The sequence below is a fragment of the Tamandua tetradactyla genome, chromosome 2 (genome assembly GCF_023851605.1).
Source record: "Tamandua tetradactyla isolate mTamTet1 chromosome 2, mTamTet1.pri, whole genome shotgun sequence".
NCBI classification, from domain to species: Eukaryota; Metazoa; Chordata; class Mammalia; order Pilosa; family Myrmecophagidae; genus Tamandua; species Tamandua tetradactyla.
The window spans coordinates 99100992-99122555 of record NC_135328.1 but is presented as its reverse complement, the minus strand read 5'-3'; the positions used below and the strand labels follow the sequence as shown (position 1 = coordinate 99122555).

Below are 21564 nucleotides of genomic sequence, written 5' to 3'. Positions count from 1 at the left end.
ACAGATGAGAAACGAGTCAATATTTGAAACCTAGACAAACTTCCCAAGGCCCTCAATACCTATTCAAACTCTTAGAACTACTGCACATTCTCTGCCCCTTTTTTCTAGGCAAATGATTTCTCGCTCCCTTAGCATTTCTTCTTTCTATTAATTTTTAACTATATTCTCCATACTCCTCAACCTCACCTTTCATCTCCACTCTAAGTTTCCCATGTCCTTGGTAAGCTGTGGTGCTTGGCACAAGATCTTGTAAGCTCTGATTAGCGTACTGAGAATACAACACTAATTACTATGTTAAAGATAAAAAAGGGAAGTGAATGTAGGACCACATACATCACGTTTTGCTTTTCTTTTAAAAGACCCTTAATTTTACTACTGTTTTCAAAGAATTTACAAAATGTCAAACTTGATTAACATATATGTTGAAATCACCTCAAACAGGCATGGTTTTACTACATTCACAACCCTCTTTAGAAAAGATTCAGAACATGGATTCTCACCTCATTACAAAGTGTGACGCCACATACCTTTCCCTCAGAGACCCAGACTGCCTCTCCTTGCTGATGCTGAATTGTGTCCTTCAAGCTGCCAAACCAGCTATCGTTGGCTGAATTTAGGCTAATTGTACCTATAGAAATATAAATAAAAAGACACACATCAATTTCCAAAGCAATGACTATTAAGAATAGTATTTGACATAATTTATGCTCATTTCTATCATATATGAATCAAAGCTTTGGCAAATGCAAGAAAAAGTCTGCAGCTATGTGAATACTAAATCATTTTAGAGGAATTAATTAAAACTATTAATCATTTGGCTGTGAAGATTATAATAGACTGATATTATAAGCTAGAAATCGTTTGTTTTTCAAGATATCTATTTTCCAGAACAGCTTCCTTTAAAAAAATATTTTTAAAGAGTATTTCTTTATGACCAAAGATAAGAAAACTAAAAATAAATAGAAAAGTACTGTACTTTAAATATTATATAGATTTGTATTTTATAAACAGGGAAAATATATACTAATATACTCAATGCAACCTTTAAGTATGTATCATTTTGAGAGGCTCAAGCATTTTAGAATACAAATAAGTTATCCCTATTGATTTTGAGATGTCCTGGCAAACTAAACCTTAACTGCTGTGCATTTAAGGAATATACAGTTCTTATTCAGAGGAAAAAATATCTCATTTATGGATCAACCAGGTACTTTTCCAAGTACCTTACATGTATCTGCTCATTTCATCCTTACACAAACCTTCCAAGGTAGGTATTGCTGTTATTCCCATTTGCAACATGAAAAAGTAAGGCACAAAGAAGTGAAATTAACTAGCCCATCTCAGATCGAGAAAGTGGAAGTGCCTGGGTGCAAACATGGAGCCTGCTTCCAGAGTCTACGGCCTAGGCCAGTGCACTCTGCTGCAAACTTCAAGCACAAATTTAGAGCATGGATATAAAATGCCAACAGAGTACAATATACGCATTGGTTCTTCAGTAATCTTATCCATGGGCCTATAAAAGATAAACCAAACAAGCTAACTGACACAGAATAATAATAAAAACATTAAAGCCAGACCTAAGAGTATCAAATGGCAGATAAATGAGGGTTTTCTTGGTGAAACCACAGTCATGGCTTTTTATTAGAAGGCATGGCGTTATGTACATTACTTCTAAAGCCAAATAGTACCATAAAGCAAATACTTCATGTTTTCTCTCTAATAACATAGTTTTCTTTCATTTAATAAGTTATATTGACCTTGGAAAATTCTGCATATGCTTATAATTTCCTTAGTTATTAATTATAAACAGCATTAAAATAAGCTCATACAATGGACAGGCCAAGAACAATTAACTTTGATTCTTTGGACTTTTGTACACATTATGGCACCTTGCAAAGATTATTGTGCTCATGACTAAAATGCAATGTCATTTAAATATAGAAATGAGATTGCTCCCCTTCAGCTGGTAAGATAAGTTTTAGGAACAAATAGAATGATTTGAATTAAATACAGGTATTAAATTAAAGATGCCTAGATTGTAAGCTTTTAGAGTAGACACATTAAGTCCAGAGTAGTGATTATTATTTCCGGATTTTGAGAGGCTGTTTTATATATATATAATCGAATATTTAGAGATAAGAACAAAGCCAAACAGGTTGGGGTTAAAGTAATTCAGAACATAGGGGTAAGGAGACGGTATCTATATTTTAGAATCACACATACTTCTATATTTTAGAATCACACATACTCTTTGAGGCCAATGGAAGAAATGTTTATTTGATTTGGAATCGAAATTTTCTGTAGTGCATAATCTAAATCAACCTATCTGTATAGTGCACTGGAATAACTAAAACACAGGAAGCCCAGAATAGGAAAGAGGTCTTTTAATTCTATACAGATTATTGTAATGCCTGGAAATATCCTACGGTATATTAAGCAGATAATCAAAAAATACCGGCAAAGTCCCCTGAGGGAGGGGAGAACTATGGAACTATTAAACCTTATCATCAGGGAATCCCCTGATACTGTGTCAAACCTTAGGGACACCCAAATCAATAGGCCATGCCCTCGATTATGAGGCTTACTCTTGTGAAGCTTATGCAGGTAGTGGAGAAGCTTAGACTACCTATAGGTATGCCTAAGAGTTACTTCTGGAGGACCTCTGTTGTTGCTTAGATGTGGCCTCATTCTGTCTAAGCCCAACTCTGCAAGTGAAATCATTGCCCTCCCCCCAAGTGGGACCTGACATCCAGGGGTGAAAGTTTCCCTGGGGACGTGAGAGAGGACTCCCAGGGATGAATCCAGACCTGACACCATGGGATCACCAATTCCATCCTGACCAAAAGGGGGAAAAGAAGTATAACTAATAAAGTATCAGTGGCAGAGAGAGTTCAAACAGAGTCAAGAGGCTATTTGGAAGGCTGCTCTTAGACAAGCTTCAGGTAGATCTTGCTACCTATCACAACCTGTCAATCCCCACCCAGGACCATTCCAGCCAATCCTAAAGAACACCTAGAGCAATATAAGATTCCACAAGGGTTCCAGATACTAGAATAACTTGCCAGAAACCTACATCCTCCAGATCGGTCCCTCGTCCAGATAAGTCCTGAAACCTAGCCCAGCCTCTCCAGAACATCGGATAATTCCACCTCCCTACCCCATATTAGTGACTGACCCTTCCAATATTGGGCATATGTACATATGATGTACATTGAATATTGGTGTCAGAGACGCCACAGCTTCCATCTGGACTCAGCCATACACTACATGGGCAACTGGCAGAAATATCAGCCTTTCTTATGCCCTAGTAAGACAGTGCATGTGAAAGACTGTACCATAGTTTGCTACTGCGGCTGCTGCTGCTTCTACTATTAGTGGTATTATTATTGTTTTTTCTTCTAATATACCAAATTAGGAAGAGATATACACTGGTTTAGAGAATCCATTTCCCAAAGAGGGCATGGTGACCCTCAATCTCTGGAACTAGAAAAAGATGCATAAAAACGACAAAAGATATGTATGAACACAGCCAAAGCACAAGCTCCTAAGCTTGTAAGACTCAACATTTGTAGAAATCCAGTCTACCATGAACCACCTCCTCCTTTTTTATTTGGCTCAACTATCCCTTAGTTATAACACTTCACCATAGTAGTCAATAGTGCATCTCCCGCACTTGAAGAAGAAAAGCCAGTGATGATAAAATAAGAGTTTAAAGGCGGCAGACATTCATTCACACACCTCATTCCCCAGCATAAGAGATAAAAAAAGCAAAAACATAATCACAGTATCATTATTGCACCTAAAAACAGGAACAATAGATCTTGAAAATCATCCAGTATCTGGTTAGTGTCAAAGTTTCTATTTCAGGGACATTTTAAAATAATGAAACAAAGTTCCCATCATTTCATAAATTAGTGCATGCATTGACGTTATGTAGAGAGCAATGACACAATCAGTACTGAACGTGGGTCCTGGGCAGTGAGCTAGGCTCGACCACTAGCCTTGCAGTCCCACACACAAGCCTGGGGTGCTCACAACTAAAAATGCAAACCAGCAAAATAACCAACTGCTGTGACATCAGTCTTCCATTTCCATGGACCATCAAACAGTCAAAATTTCAAAATTAAATGTACAAAAGCTATAGGTTTAAAATACCTATTTTACAGGATAAACTACTTTTCAGGGTCAGGAACAGAATTTCAAATTCTCAATTCAAATTATTTTATTTCTCCCATTCTTCAAAATTCTACGGGCAAAGAGGCTAAATTTTAAGTTTCGCTTACCTGTAAAAAGATGTGCACAAGTTTTTTTAAGCTTGTTGGCTTGATCATATAACTTTCGAGAACTTTTGTTAGATGCTGGATTCAACCTTTGTCTCATGGTTTTGACACCTTGTCTAGAGTCTGGGTTGAAAAAAATCACAATCGGGAACCACTGGGTATAATTCAACAGGTCTACAGCTTTTGGAGTCACATCTAACAGTGCATGTTTATCCTGTTACAAATGGGGGAAAATTACATAAATGAGTATGTAGAGTAGTATAGAATCAAAGAGTGAGTTTTAATGAGTAACTACAACAGACATAACTTTTAAGTTTTAATAAAAAGCACTTCTCTCCCCATAATTTCCACTTCAATGTTATCAATTCATTAGAATTTCTGATAAAATTAATTAACAGGTTATTTAGTATAATGCCAAGAACTCTCAGAAAAAAAAACATCACTGCCACAGAGAGAGAAGTAACTGGTTTTTCCAGAGTGAAACAGTTTACATTTATATCAATTTTTTACCATTACCACTTAAAGATTATTAAAATACAGATTCTATTCAAAAAAAAATCTTCAGCAAACCATGATCCAATTTATTTTAACAATACATTCCTTCAGGTGAATTTTCTCACCTGTTCAATAATTTGCCTCACGGTATTTAATCGCACTACCCCACTGGATTTCTCAGATCCTGCATCTTTTGGTTCTGTTTCTGCAAAAACACAAACAAGGAGCTGAGTAGTACTCTTTTTAGGGTCAGTGACAACCAAATATGCCAACCTAACACCAGTAATGATGGGACACCTGACAATAGGTGCCTTCTAATGGCATGCAGTGGGAAGGACCCACATTACATGTTTAACCTAAATCCAGCTAAGAGGAAAGAATTAAGCCAGTAGTCAGGTGGGGAACATACTATGAGACAACTGGCTTGGAATCTTCAAAATACAAATGTCACAAAACAATTTAGAAAAAAAACAGGAGACTAGGACAGAGTTGGGACAACTGACAAAATTTGAAAACTTTAAATAACATCGTATCAGTGTTAAATTTCTTGGTTGTGATAATGGTATTGTGGTTGTGTGGGAAACTATCCTTTCTAGTTAGGAAATTCACAAGTATGTAGGCATGAAGTGAGCATAAACTTTTTAAACTGTGTATGCATGTGTGTGTGTCAGGTGGGGTGGGGTGGGCTGGGCTGGATAGAGAAAGCATACACAGCAAAAGTTTAGGAGTCAGTGATTCCAGGTTTAAGTATGTGGATTGCTATTTATTTTTTCAACTTTTCTGGATGCTAAAAACTTTCCAAATACCCTATTGAAACGATGGACCATAGCTCATAGTACAATCATAAAAATGTTCTTTTGTGAACTGTAACAAATGTACCACAGTGACACAAGGTGTTAATAATAGAGTGGTATATGGAACTCTGTAGTTTATGCATGATTTTTCTGTAAACCCACAAATTCAACACCCTCTTCACCACTCCCCCACCCTGCCAAAACACACACACACACACACACACACACACACACACACACGCACGCAAAGACCAAGGAAAATCACTTGGGGTAAAAAAAAAACAGGGAGAAATAAAAAGTCAGGGACAGACTTACTAGCAGTTTGAAACAGGTGAGGTAACTCATTTGCCAACTTTTCCATTGCTATATCTGCTATGGGGCCGAATAAGACCACAGGCCTCTTGAAACCAGCTGAAATGAGTCAAGAAATGCCATTAAAACACATACACTTGGACTTCCTGGAAGATGGCGGCTTAGTAAGACGCGCGGATCTTAGTTTCTTCTCCAGGACACCTACTAGGGGAGTAGAAACGATACAGAAAGCGCCCAAAGCCACAACAGAGATAAAAAAGACAGCGTACCCCATCCTGGAACGGCTGGCTGGCTGAGAGAGGCAGCTCGGGTGAGATCGCCGAGGCGCGCGGGCCTTACCGGGCGGGGTGGCAAGCGGCCGGAGTTACTCCCTTCCCCCTTCCCGGGCCGGCTGGGAGAGGCAGTCCCCTGAAACCAAGGCGACTGGCGCCCACACCACGCGCAGCCCCCGGACCAACTGAGAGAATTGGATTGGAAACCCCCAGGCCGCGGAGAACGGTGACGGGTGGGGGAGGCCCCTTCCAAACCCGTGACTCCCGGGGAACGTGCACTCTCTCGGGAGGGCCGCTGCCGCTGGCGCCCTCCCGCCACGCTTGTTGCCCAGGGCCGACTAGGAAATTCGGACGGGCTCTTTCCCTGGCTGCGGCGACCAGCAACCCTCCCTGCGTTCGGACCCCGGCCGGCTCAAGCCGCTTCGGCTAGCGAACCCCCAGGACGGCGAGAGTTTTCCAAAGTTTAAGGTCCCACAGCACCTTTTACTGGTGGGACCCGCAGACAAACGTGTGCCACGAGCGCCACCTACTGGGCAGGATAAGAAAAACAGAACCCAGAGATTTCACAGAAAAATATTACAACCTTGCTGGGTCCAACACCAAGAGAAATCTGAATAAATGCCCAGACGCCAGCAGCAGAAGATAACTGTCCACGCTCAAAACATTGAGAATATGGCTCAGTCAAAGGAACAAACCAATAGCTCAAATGAGACACAAGAGCTGAGACAACTAATGCTGAATATACGAACAGAAATGGAAAACCTCTTCAAAAATGAAATCGATAAATTGAGGGAGGACATGAAGAGGACATGGGCTGAACATAAAGAAGAAATAGAAAAACTGAAAAAACAAATCGCAGAACTTATGGAAGTGAAGGATAAAGTAGCAAACATAGAAAAAATAATGGATAGCTACAATGATAGATTTAAAGAGACAGAAGATAAAATTAGTGATTTGGAGGATGGAACATCTGAATTCCAAAAAGAAACAGAAACTACAGGGAAAAGAATGGAAAAATTTGAACAGGGTATCAGGGAACTCAAGGACAATATGAACCGCACAAATATACGTGTTGTGGGTGTCCCAGAAGGAGAAGAGAAGGGAAAAGGAGGAGAAAAACTAATGGAAGAAATTATCACTGAAAATTTCCCAACTCTTATGAAAGACCTAAAATTACAGATCCAAGAAGTGCAGCGCACCCCAAAGAGATTAGACCCAAATAGGCGTTCTCCAAGACACTTACTAGTTAGAATGTCAGAGGTCAAAGAGAAAGAGAAGATCTTGAAAGCAGCAAGAGAAAAACAATCCATTACATACAAGGGAAACCCAATAAGACTTTGTGTAGATTTCTCAGCAGAAACCATGGAAGCTAGAAGACAGTGGGATGATATATTTAAAATACTAAAAGAGAAAAACTGCCAACCAAGACTCCTATATCCAGCAAAATTATCCTTCAAAAATGAGGGAGAAATTAAAACATTCTCAGACAAAAAGTCACTGAAAGAATTTGTGACCAAGAGACCAGCTCTGCAAGAAATACTAAAGGGAGCACTAGAGTCAGATACAAAAAGACAGAAGAGAGAGATATGGAAAAGAGTGTAGAAAGAAGGAAAATCAGATATGATATATATAATACAAAAGGCAAAATGTTAGAGGAAAATATTATCCAAACAGTAATAACACTAAATGTCAATGGACTGAATTCCCCAATCAAAAGACATAGATTGGCAGAATGGATTAAAAAACAGGATCCTTCTATATGCTGTCTACAGGAAACACATCTTAGACCCAAAGATAAACATAGGTTGAAAGTGAAAGGTTGGGAAAAGATATTTCATGCAAATAACAACCAGAAAAGAGCAGGAGTGGCTATACTAATATCCAACAAATTAGACTTCAAATGTAAAACAGTTAAAAGAGACAAAGAAGGACACTATATACTAATAAAAGGAACAATTAAACAAGAAGACATAACAATCATAAATATTTACGCACCGAATCAGAATGCCCCAAAATACGTGAGGAATATACTGCAAACACTGAAAAGGGAAATAGACTCATATACCATAATAGTTGGAGACTTCAACTCACCACTCTCATCAAGGGACAGAACATCTAGACAGAGGATCAACAAAGAAATAGAGAATCTGAATATTACTATAGATGAACTAGACTTAATAGACATTTATAGGACATTACATCCCACAACAGCAGGATACACCTTTTTCTCAAGTGCTCATGGATCATTCTCAAAGATAGACCATATGCTGGGTCACAAAGCAAGTCTTAACAAATTTAAAAAGATTGAAATCTTACACAACACTTTCTCGGACCATAAAGGAATGATGTTGGAAATCAATAATAGGCAGAGTGCCAGAAAATTCACAAATACGTGGAGGCTCAACAACACACTCCTAAACAACGACTGGGTCAAAGAAGAAATTGCCAGAGAAATTAGCAAATACCTCGAGGCGAATGAAAATGAAAACACAACATATCAAAACTTATGGGACGCAGCAAAGGTAGTGCTAAGAGGGAAATTTATTGCTCTAAATGCCTATATCAGAAAAGAAGAAAAGGCAAAAATTCAGGAATTAACTATCCATTTGGAAGAACTGGAGAAAGAACAGCAAGCTAACCCCAAAGCAAGCAAAAGGAAAGAAACAACAAAGATTAGAGCAGAAATAAATGAAATTGAAAACATGAAAACAATAGAGAAAATCAATAAGGCCAGAAGTTGGTTCTATGAGAAAATCAATAAGATTGATGGGCCCTTAGCAAGATTGACAAAAAGAAGAAGAGAGAGGATGCAAATAAATAAGATCAGAAATGGAAGAGGAGACATAACTACTGACCTCACAGAAATAAAGGAGGTAATAACAGGATACTATGAACAACTTTACGCTAATAAATACAACAATTTAGAGGAAATGGACGGGTTCCTGGAAAGACATGAACAACCAACTTTGACTCAAGAAGACATAGATGACCTCAACAAACCAATCACAAGTAAAGAAATTGAATTAGTCATTCAAAAGCTTCCTAAAAAGAAAAGTCCAGGACCAGACGGCTTCACATGTGAATTCTACCAAACGTTCCAAAAGAATTAGTACCAATTCTCTTCAAACTCTTCAAAAAAATCGAAGTGGAGGGAAAACTACCTAATTCATTCTATGAAGCCAACATCACCCTCATACCAAAACCAGGCAAAGATATTACAAAAAAAGAAAGCTACAGACCAATCTCTCTAATGAATACAGATGCAAAAATCCTCAATAAAATTCTAGCAAATCGTATCCAACAACACATTAAAAGAATTATACATCATGACCAAGTAGGATTCATCCCAGGTATGCAAGGATGGTTCAACATAAGAAAATCAATTAATGTAATACACCATATCAACAAATCAAAGCAGAAAAATCACATGATCATCTCAATTGATGCAGAGAAGGCATTCGACAAGATTCAACATCCTTTCCTGTTGAAAACACTTCAAAAGATAGGAATACAAGGGAACTTCCTTAAAATGATAGAGGGAATATATGAAAAACCCACAGCTAATATCATGCTCAATGGGGAAAAATTGAAAACTTTCCCCCTAAGATCAGGAACAAGACAAGGATGTCCACTATCACCACTATTATTCAACATTGTGTTGGAGGTTCTAGCCAGAGCAATTAGACAAGAAAAAGAAATACAAGGCATCAAAATTGGAAAGGAAGAAGTAAAACTATCACTGTTTGCAGACGATATGATACTATACGTCGAAAACCCGGAAAAATCCACAACAAAACTACTAGAGCTAATAAATGAGTACAGCAAAGTAGCAGGTTACAAGATCAACATTCAAAAATCTGTAGCATTTCTATACACTAGTAATGAACAAGCTGAGGGGGAAATCAAGAAACGAATCCCATTTACAATTGCAACTAAAAGAATAAAATACCTAGGAATAAATTTAACTAAAGAGACAAAAAACCTATATAAAGAAAACTACAAAAAACTGCTAAAAGAAATCACAGAAGACCTAAATAGATGGAAGGGCATACCGTGTTCATGGATTGGAAGACTAAATATAGTTAAGATGTCAATCCTACCTAAATTGATTTACAGATTCAATGCAATACCAATCAAAATCCCAACAACTTATTTTTCAGAAATAGAAAAACCAATAAGCAAATTTATCTGGAAGGGCAGGGTGCCCCGAATTGCTAAAAACATCTTGAGGAAAAAAAACGAAGCTGGAGGTCTCGCGCTGCCTGACTTTAAGGCATATTATGAAGCCACAGTGGTCAAAACAGCATGGTATTGGCATAAAGATAGATATATCGACCAATGGAATCGAATAGAGTGCTTAGATATAGACCCTCTCATCTATGGACATTTGATCTTTGATAAGGCAGTCAAGCCAACTCACCTGGGACAGAACAGTCTCTTCAATAAATGGTGCCTAGAGAACTGGATATCCATATGCAAAAGAATGAAAGAGGACCCGTATCTCACACCCTATACAAAAGTTAACTCAAAATGGATCAAAGATCTAAACATTAGGTCTAAGACCATAAAACAGTTAGAGGAAAATGTAGGGAGATATCTTATGAGTCTTACAACTGGAGGCAGTTTTATAGACCTTAAACCTAAAGCAAGAGCACTGAAGAAGGAAATAAATAAATGGGAACTCCTCAAAATTAAACACTTTTGTGCATCAAAGAACTTCATCAAGAAAGTAGAAAGACAGCCTTCACAATGGGAGACAATATTTGGAAATGATATATCAGATAAAGGTCTAGTATCCAGAATTTATAAAGAGATTGTTCATCTCAACAACAAAAAGACAGCCAACCCAATTACAAAATGGGAAAAAGACTTGAACAGACACCTCTCAGAAGAGGAAATACGGATGGCCAAGAGGCACATGAAGAGATGCTCAATGTCCCTGGCCATTAGAGAAATGCAAATCAAAACCACAATGAGATATCATCTCACACCCACCAGAATGGCCATTATCAACAAAACAGAAAATGACAAGTGCTGGAGAGGATGCGGAGAAAGAGGCACACTTATCCACTGTTGGTGGGAATGTCAAAGGGTGCAACCACTGTGGAAGGCAGTTTGGCGGTTCCTCAAAAAGCTGAATATAGAATTGCCATACGACCCAGCAATACCATTGCTAGGTATCTACTCAAAGGACTTAAGGGCAAAGACACAAACGGACATTTGCACACCAATGTTTATAGCAGCATTATTTACAATTGCAAAGAGATGGAAACAGCCAAAATCTCCATCAACAGAAGAGTGGCTAAACAAACTGTGGTATATACATACGATGGAATATTATGCAGCTTTAAGACAAGATAAACTTATGAACCATGTAATAACATGGATGGACCTAGAGAATATTATGCTGAGTGAATCCAGCCAAAAACTAAAGGACAAATACTGTATGGTCTCACTGATGTGAACGGTCATTCGAGAATAAACTTGAAATATGTCATTGGTAACAGAGTTCAGCAGGAGTTAGAAACAGGGTAAGACAATGGGTAATTGAAGCTGAAGGGATACAGACTGTGCAACAGGACTAGATACAAAAACTCAAAAATGGACAGCACAAGAATACCTAATTGTAAAGTAATCATGTTAAAACACTGAATGAAGCTGCATCTGAGCTATAGGTTTTTGTTTTGTTTTGTTTTGTTTTGATTTTACTATTATTACTTTTATTTTTTTCTCTATATTAACATTCTATATCTTTTTCGGTTATGTTGCTAGTTCTTCTAAACCAATGCAAATGTACTAAGAAATGATGATCATGCATCTATGTGATGATGTTAAGAATTAATGATTGCATGTGTAGAATGGTATGATCTCTAAATGTTGGGTTAATTTCTTTTTTTCCGTTAATTAAAAAAAAAAAAAAAAAAAAAAAAGAGAAGGGATAATTGGAGATGAAGGGATACAGACTGTACAACGGGACTGGATATAAAAACTCAGAAATGGACAGCACAATACTACCCAATTGTAATACAATTATGTTAAAACACTGAATGAAGCTGCATGTGAGGTATAGGTTTTTTGTTTTTGTTTTTTTTGTTTTTTTTTTCTTTCTATTATTGTTTTAATTCTTATTCTGTTGTCTTTTTATTTCTTTTTCTAAATCGATGCAAATGTACTAAGAAATGATGAATATGCAACTATGTGATGTTATTAAGAATTACTGATTGTACATGTAGATTGAAATGATTTCTAATTGTTTTGTTAATTCTTTTTTTAATTAATAAAAAAAAAAAACTAAAAAAAAAAAAAAGAATTACTGATTGTACATGTAGATTGGAATGATTTCTAATTGTTTTGTTAATTCTTTTTTTAATTAATAAAAAAAAAAAAAAAAATTCATCTGGAAGGAAAAGAGACCCTGAATAGCTAAAAGCATCCTTAAAAAGAAGAACGAAGTGGGGGGATTGACACTACCTGACTTTGAAACCTATTATAAAGACACAGTGGTCAAAACAGCATGGTACTGGCACAAAGCAGAAGCATTGACCAATGTAATCGAATAGAGAGTGCAGAAATAGACCACCAAATCTATGGTCAACTAATTTTTGACAAGGCCCCCAAATCCTCTGAACTGGAGCAAAATAGTCTTTTCAATAACTGGGCATGGAAGAACTGGATATCAATAGCCAAGAGAATAAAAGACAAACTGTATCTTACACCCTACACAAAAATTAACTCAAAGTGGAGGACTTCCGGAGAAGATGGCGGCTTAGTAAGACGCGCGGGTCTTAGTTCCTCCTCCAGAAAAGCAACTAAAGAAACAGAAACAATACGAAACAGCTCCCGGAGTCACGACAGAGACCAAAAAGACAGCGTACCCCATTCTGGAACAGCTGAACGGGCAGGGAGAATCTGCTGCGGTGAGATACCCGAGGGGCGCGCGTTTTCCCGGCCGGGGCGGCTGGCGACTGGGGTCCCCTCCACGCACGTGGCTCCCCAGTCTGACTGGGAACGTTGGATAGCGGGGCCCTCCTGTCATGCTTGGCGTTTCAGGCCAGCTGGGCAATTAGGACCGGCACTCTCCCAAGCCGCGGCGGCCAGCGACCCCCACCTCCATGCGCGGTTTCCCGGCCGACTGCCGTGCAGACAGATGAGCGCCACGAGCGCCACCTACTGGGCAGGAAAAGAAAAACAGAGCCCAGAGATTTCACAGAAAAACCTTTCAACCAGCTGGGTCCCACACCCAGGGAAATCTGATCAAATGCACAGACACCAGCAGAAAATAATGGATGATGCTCGGAAAATTGAAGATATGGCCCAGTCAAAGGAACAAACCAATAGTTCAAATGAGATACAGGAGCTGAGACAACTAATGCTGAATATACGAACAGAAATGGAAAAACTCTTCAAAAACCAAATCAATAAATTGAGGGAGGACATGAAGAAGACATGGGCTGAACAAAAAGAAGAAATAGAAAATCTGAAAAAACAAATCACAGAACTTATGGGAGTGAAGGACAAAGAAGAAAAAATGGAAAAAACAATGGATACCTACAATGGTAGATCTAAAGAGACAGAAGCTACAATTAGTGAACTGGAGGATGGAACATCTGAATTCCAAAAAGAAACAGAAACTATCGGGAAAAGAATGGAAAAACTTGAGCAGGGGATCAGGGAACTGAATGACAATATGAACCGCACAAATATACGTGTTGTGGGTGTCCCAGAAGGAGAAGAGAAGGGAAAAGGAGGAGAAAAACTAATGGAAGAAATTATCACTGAAAATTTCCCAACTCTTATGAAAGACCTAAATTTGCAGATCCAAGAAGTGCAGCACACCCCAAAGAGAATAGACCCAAATAGGCGTTTTCCAAGACACTTACTAGTTAGAATGTCAGAGGTCAAAGAGAAAGAGAGGATCTTGAAAGCAGCAAGAGAAAAACAATCTGTCACATACAAGGGAAACCCAATAAGACTATGTGTAGATTTCTCAGCAGAAACCATGGAAGCTAGAAGACAGTGGGATGATATATTTAAATTACTAAAAGAGAAAAACTGCCAACCAAGACTCCTATATCCAGCAAAATTGTCCTTCAAAAATGAAGGAGAAATTAAAACATTTATAGACAAAAAGTCACTGAGAGAATTTGTGACCAAGAGACCAGCTCTGCAAGAAATACTAAAGGGAGCACTAGAGTCAGATACGAAAAGACAGAAGAGAGAGGTATGGAGTAAAGTGTAGAAAGAAGGAAAATCAGATATGATATATATAATACAAAAGCCAAAATGGTAGAGCAAAATATTATCCAAACAGTAATAATACTAAAAGTTAATGGACTGAATTTCCCAATCAAAAGACATAGAATGGCAGAATGGATTACGACCCAGCAATACCACTGCTAGGTATCTACTCAAAGGACTTAAGGGCAAAGATACAGACAGACATTTGCACACCAGTGTTTATAGCAGCATTATCTACAATTGCAAAGAGATGGAAACAGCCAAAATGTCCATCAACAGACGAGTGGCTAAACAAACTGTGGCGTATACCTACGATGGAATATTATGCAGCTTTAAGACAGACTAAACTTATGAAGCATGTAATAACATGGATGGATCTAGAGAACATTATGCTGAGTGAGTCTAGCCCAAAACTAAAGGACAAATACTGTAAGGTCCCACTGATGTGAACCGACATTCGAGAATCAACTTGGAATATATCATTGGTAACAGAGACCAGCAGGAGTTAGAAACAGGGTAAGATAATGGGTAATTGGAGCTGAAGGGATACAGACTGTGCAACAGGACTAGATACAAAAACTCAAAAATGGACAGCACAATAATACCTAAGTGTAATGTAACTATGTTGGAACACTGAATGAAGCTGCACCTGAAATATGGTTTTTTGTTTGTTTGTTTGTGTGTTTGTATCTTTTGTTTTTGTTTTTTTTCTTTTTCCTTTTTATATATATATATTTTATTAGTATTATTATTTTAATTCTCTTCTCTATATTAACATTCTATATCTTTTTCTGCTGTTTTGCTAGTTCTTTTCCTAAATCGATGCAAATGTACTAAGAAATGATGATCATACATCTATGTGATGATACTAAGAATTACTGAGTGCATTTGTAGAATGGAATGATTTCTAAATGTTGTGTTAATTTCTTTTCTTTTTTTTGATTAATAAAAAAATTAAAAAAAAAAAAAAACACATACACTTGTTCTAATTGTTAAGACAGGAAGCAAAAGTATTTTATAGGGTTTTGATAATATAGCAAAATGAAAGAAATTCTGTGTCCTTTCATCTCCATTTCAGCTCAGCTCTCTTTTGAAGAGTATGTCTTCACTTCCGTTACCACTTTTAAAGATAAACTTCTCTAGGAGTAATGTACAGGAATTTTTAGGTTACAGAAAGAGAACTCTCCTTAGAAGACTAAAGAGCTGACTTCTGCGTGATGTTGTTTCTCACCTGAATAGGACTCCAACTCAATAATCTGACTCTGGCCTAAGTGACGAATCTGTCTTAGAACCTAACAGTTACAGTCTGAAAGTGAAAGAAAACAGGCTCAGAGCCAGTTAGGTCATTTCCTGGCCCTGTGGTTCTCTCACCTTCTCGCAGCAAAACCCTCTCGTAAGCTGGGAATTTGGTGCTAACTGACACAGCAGCTGTTAGGTCTTCCCGACTCTTTCTCACGTTCTTCTTCATTCCAGATCTCTGGCCACGCATTCTCCAGAAGTCTGCTCTGTCCCCCGTGTTATCTCTCTGGGCATTCTGAACACTGGCCATTTGTTCAGCTCTGGGAGAAAAAACCATGGGAAGTAAAGATATAATGGCAGAAAATGTTGCTAATGCACAAGCCATTAACCAAATACAGTCGACATCAGCCAGACAATAAGGAAGTTTCACATAGTGGGAAATGTGACGACCTTTATTTCCAGACAGAAGCAGAGAAAGCCCGGGCCTAAATAAAATCCATTGGACATAGCTCAATAACAGACATGTTCAACCTGGCTCAGTTCTGGCAGGCTGGTTTACAGAAAGCACATCCATAATCCCTGCCAAAACGCAGGTGTCTTTCCTGGGTCTTCTGTCAGCCAACCAACAAGTTTTACTGGGATGCACAGCCTCTCCCAAGGATGGTCAGCCACCAGACAAGGGCAACTTATTTCTAAGAGGTGCTGCTGTGCCACAGCCACCTGGAACATGCCATGTACGCTACACAAGGTAGGAGATACTCCTTAGGAAATGGTTTAAACTGATCACACAAGAGCAGCCAGCTTATGATGCCAAATACAGCAAACCAGCTCGTGGATATTTTACAGTTTTAGGCCCTTCCCAGTAAACAGATGATGGGAGAGTACATGTGACAAATAATGAGGTCATGTGGGATTTCCTTTTCTGGGTAGGGGTGGGGCACTGCATTCTGTCAGGGGAGGGATTAAGAGGGCTGTGTGAGTGTGTGATCTCAGATACCTGCTTTTGTTAGGGATTAAGCCTTTCTCCAATTCGTTTCCGATCCTCACGGCGAGCCAGTGGCCCAGCTTTCCATCATACAGGGTATCTACCACTCGGAAGACCTCCCCTCTGGTGAAAGACAGGCTCTGCGGTGTTTCCTTTTCACATTCAAAGTGGCTTCTTATAAAAAATGAATCCCCTCTGCCACAGGCCAGTATATCTCTATACACTGAAAGACAAAAGCACCTTCTGCTGCATTATCCTTGTTTCACCTCCTTTAGCTTCTCTCCATCCAATGAATTGAGTGCATAGATCCTAGGGGACCCACAACTCAAAAAGGCAAAAGGATGAATAACTAACTTTGGGAGCTGCCAATCAACCCTGAAGCAAACAAAAGAAATGCTAGCAACCTCCACTTCACTGGTGACCTCTATTTCACTGGTGAAAGCAATGAGAGGAAAGATTAAGCAACCAGTCAAAGACTGGTAAGAGTTAACATGGGAGCTGGCTGGGCCTTTTGCTGTCTGTATAGAGAAACCCAATAATCACTACAGACAGTTCTTAAGGACATGCCACTGTCCAGAAAAGCAGTTTTATTCCAAATTGACACAATTAGTAAATTATTTCAGTGGGTCATGGAAAAACATATTTTTATAAGCAGTTTAATGGTTCCCCAATTTTTTCCATACCACGAACCAGGATTAAATGTCATTAATACCCTTTTCTGGTCTCCCACCCCCACCTCCAACTTGACTAAACCATCACATTTGCTTACCATCAGCTCGGCTCTGAGCTAAAATGGTCACCATTTCTCCTTTCGGGATTTCTAACAGACAAAGAACAGCATCCTCCCGAACCAGCCCTCTGAAATCTTGTGCATTCACCTGATTGGAAGGGCAAACAGAACAGAAAACAAAGGATATAATACGGTGCCACCCAAAATTTTGCTTGTCTGTCTGTATTTCTACTATTGATAAGGCACAGGTTCTACTAGAGCACAAACTCATGCTTTCATTCTACTGGTCCAGCTGTCATCTTTAGAAAAGTAAAGACCCACACTTAAAAAATTGGAAACAGAAATGGTTTCGGATACATATAAGTTCACTTTGTATGTTCAATATGGCCATGAAAAGGAGCAATGAAACGAATTAGAGAAGGAAAAGCTAGGGCAGCACTTTTACACTTGAAGGTTAAACTGTACAGTCCTTTCCAATAAATATCCTCTTTCATTAGCTATTTAGTAGTCTACAGGGTATAGCTGTGTCTGCTGTGAGTCTGGAAAGGATTCTGTATCAGCTACAGCTACAGCTTATGACTGTGTAGCAGCTTCTCCGCCTTGGTAGGCGAATTCAATCTTTCTCACCCTTTGTAGAACTGAGGGCTCCTTTTGTAATCGGGAGAAAATTAAATCATGCCCAAGAATGAGGACCATCTACTGCTTGACCTGCACATGGGATTACTGCAAAAAGAGTTCAGTTCCCACAGTTTCTTCCTTGTTGCCAGGGTGATAATAGGAAACAAAAGAGTTTCTCAAGTATAAATGTTGAGTGCCGTTGCTTTCACCCCACTGACTCTCCCTATATTTAACAATGTTTTACAGAGAGGCTTGATTATTAAGCCCCTAGGTGAAATCACTGCTTTTCACAGAAATTTAGAAAATCTTTTCTCTCCCACAGTATGAAAACAAAGCAAAGGCTTCCAAATTTCTAGCTGATAGCCTCTCTATAACTTCATACAAGTCAGGAAATACGTGCTTTCTTCTTTAGCATTACATCAAGAGTACACTGGTATGAGCTGGCATTTGGATGGGAATTTTATCTCTAGCACTTTATAAGTGGTATTTTCTAGGATCATGTGGTGAACAGTACATTTAGTCTTCTAGGATCATAACCAGAACCAAGGAGGGTCTAGAATTTCACTGGAAAGCTTTAGCAAAGCTCATGATCAAGGTTTGCCCTTCATCTGCTCCAGAAACGAAATGTGAACTACCGCAATGGAGCCATGAGCTAAGAGTGAAGCCAACAGCCTTTTGCTATCACATTTTGTTGTCTGCTTCCTTGAGAACTCAGCAACATTTCTCTTCCCTCTCTTTGAACCTAAAAAGCTCTTATCGACCCCCTAATGTATTTATGGATTTCTCACTAAAATTAACAAGAAAAAAATTATATATAAGAATTTTAAATTTACATAATCAGAAATCCCAATGAAGACAGTTTTCTAGATTTCTGTATTTTTATAGTAATGAGGTCCCTGAAGTTCCTCAAGTTTATTCTGCAGTGAAAACTGCATTATTTACTGTATAACACAGTGAACCCTACAGAAACCATGGACCATAGTTAAGAGCACAATTATAAAAATGTTCTTTCATTAACTCCAGCAAATACACCACAAAAATGCAAGGTGTTAATAAAATTGTAGCATATGGAAATTTTGTATTTTATGCATAATTCTTCTATAAACCTTCAATTTCTCTAAAAAAGTTATGGTGCATCTTGATCCCCACATGCAATCCATAATACAAAAATGCTAAAAACAAAAACAAAAACACTGCAAGTATCTCATGAATTGTCTAGGCTGAGTTGTTTATCATTTTAAAATTCCTTAGTATCAATAGATTATATGAATATATAATAAGTTTAAAAGGAGCAATATTTGATTAACCAGGAAATCCTTTCCTGGACAATTTTCAATGTGAATAACATATTGAGTGGCAGCCACCTGTTATTTTACAATGGGGAAAAGAATGGACATTTATATTCCTACACTGTGCCAAGAACTCTGCTGGGCGCCCTGTGTTATCTATCTTAATCTTTCTGGGGTTCCTGTGAGGCATTCTTACTGAACATTCTTATTCCCACTGAACAGATACTGAGACCTGAGTCTCAAGAGAGTTAGCCAGGGTCACATAACGAATGAAAGGCTAGGAATGGATTTGAATTGGACAGACTCTTGCCAACACCCACGGTTGTTCTATTACAATACAGACTGTCTGAAGAGTGACACCAGATTGGGGTTAGGGAGAGATGAAAAACCAAAAATTAGCAAGATCTTTTGAAAGACTTAAAACTATAGGCCTTAAGTGATGTTTCTATTTCTTTTTTTTAATCAAGCTAATAAAAAAGCCTTTGCAGGGATCTTAAACACTATAAATTCTCAAGGACACAGGGATGAGATTTGGGCTTCAGGAATGAGAAGGCAGGATTCAATCAAGGGAAACTGAACAATTAATGCTCAGCACCAACAAAGCTACAGCTGGTCTATCCCTCAAGCGGTACCACTTTCCTATTACTTTCCCCCACTTAAGAACCCACAGAAACCCCACTCTTTTCAAGGAACTTGTAGAAACAGGGCTGGGTTTTCATTACCTTCAGAATCTGGTCACCTTCTTGCAGACCCTCCTGCTCTGCTGAAGTGCCCTCTTGAATGCCAGCAACAAATATCCCAACGTCATTGCCTCCAGCCAGCCGGAGGCCCACGCTGTCCCCCTTCTTGAACCTCACCATTTTGGTATTAGGGCTGCAATGTTCCATTTCAGAAAGGAAAGATGGGGATTATTTTTCAAAAGGGGGACCAAAATTAGCAGATAAGAGATTTACTTTTTTCTATCTATAGAGCACTTTGCAGTTCACAAAGCTTACTTTCATTTTTTTCTCATACATTCTGTACATTTATCTTCCTTGAGACTATGAGAAAAATACACAGTAGACCCATTTTACCGGTGAAGAAATAGAAACACAGAATGTTTATGTAAGCTCATTCAAGAGTATGAAGCAAATAAAGGGCAGAGCTAGAGCTAAAACTGAAGCCATCTGACTCCCAGATGAGATTCTTTGAAAGGAAACTCTGCTGGTATCACAAGGTGTTTGTCAAGTGAAGACATAGCCTATGTCCAGGGAAGTAGGATTTCAGCCCAGGAGGCTGAAGTATTTGAATGCCAAGTGCAAAGCACTGCACCACAATCTCCCTGCCCCCCAAACCCACCGACACAAATCACTTTGTGTTGGGATCACACTCTTTGGGATCACATCACTACTACCTATTTGGAGGCATTAGTTTGGGAACACTTCATACCTATCTGGAAGTTATATATCTGCCAAATGCAAATATTCAAAATAACGTTCTGGAAAAATAGCTAGAAAGACAGATAGGCAAACAAAATTAACATCATAAAGTTCATCTACTTCCACATTTTACTTTTCCTACTAATAATTTCTCTTTCTCATAAACAGTAACAAGAGAGTTGGTTAAACATGGCTGATTATATGCAAAATCACCATCTGTATACAGAAATCACTATTCTACTTCTTCAGCTAAGAAGATAGAGCTGCATGAAAGTTGAAAGGATGTTGAAAAAAAAGGAGACTGAAATACAAACCCATAAATTGCTTCATCTTCAGGACTAGGACGAAGAAAATTTCTTGGGGCTGCTTTTGGTTGAGGAACTGTGGATTAAAAAACATCCATCATTATCAAACTGGACTAATAAAAGTTTGCTTATTTGTTTTTAAATATAAAGATTATAAAATCCACAAAAATTAAGTCTAAACCTTATGATACATACAAATGTCATCAGACAAAAATGAGTCTTTATTAAAATGAATTTTAATTTTGAGGCATTTGCAGGTGCCAGTGACTTCTCAAAATAAGTGAAAAGAAACGAACCTTTCAAAGTGAAAGGTTCACCTTGATACACTTGCAAACATTAGGGACTCCAAGTCAACAGGCCACGCCCTTGATCTTGAGGGTTGCTCTTGTGAAACCTATTGCTGTAGTGGAGAAGCTAAGCCTACTTATATAGTTAGGCCTAAAAATTACTTGCAGTAAACCTCTTACATTGCTCAGATGTGGCCTCTCTCTCTCTAAGTCCAACTCTGCAAGGAAAATCACTACCATCCCTCCTACATGGGACATAACATCCAGGGATGTGAATCTCCCCGGCAACGTAGGACATGACT

General features: G+C 38.5%; 1 protein-coding gene across 8 annotated transcripts in view; it reads right to left on the bottom strand.

Annotated features, from left to right (window-relative positions):
• Nucleotides 1-21564, bottom strand: part of TJP2 (tight junction protein 2) — a 129566-nt gene that overhangs the window by 6357 nt on the left and 101645 nt on the right. For all 8 annotated transcript variants that reach the window (XM_077148370.1, XM_077148369.1, XM_077148367.1 and 5 more), the window contains 9 exons: nt 20985-21051; nt 19975-20125; nt 17385-17493; nt 16628-16838; nt 15763-15950; nt 5885-5980; nt 4901-4980; nt 4284-4494; nt 528-628 (listed from right to left, as the gene is read on the bottom strand). In XM_077148370.1, coding sequence (XP_077004485.1) covers nt 528-628; nt 4284-4494; nt 4901-4980; nt 5885-5980; nt 15763-15950; nt 16628-16838; nt 17385-17493; nt 19975-20125; nt 20985-21051 — 1214 coding nt within the window. The remainder of the gene's footprint in view (nt 1-527; nt 629-4283; nt 4495-4900; nt 4981-5884; nt 5981-15762; nt 15951-16627; nt 16839-17384; nt 17494-19974; nt 20126-20984; nt 21052-21564) is intronic.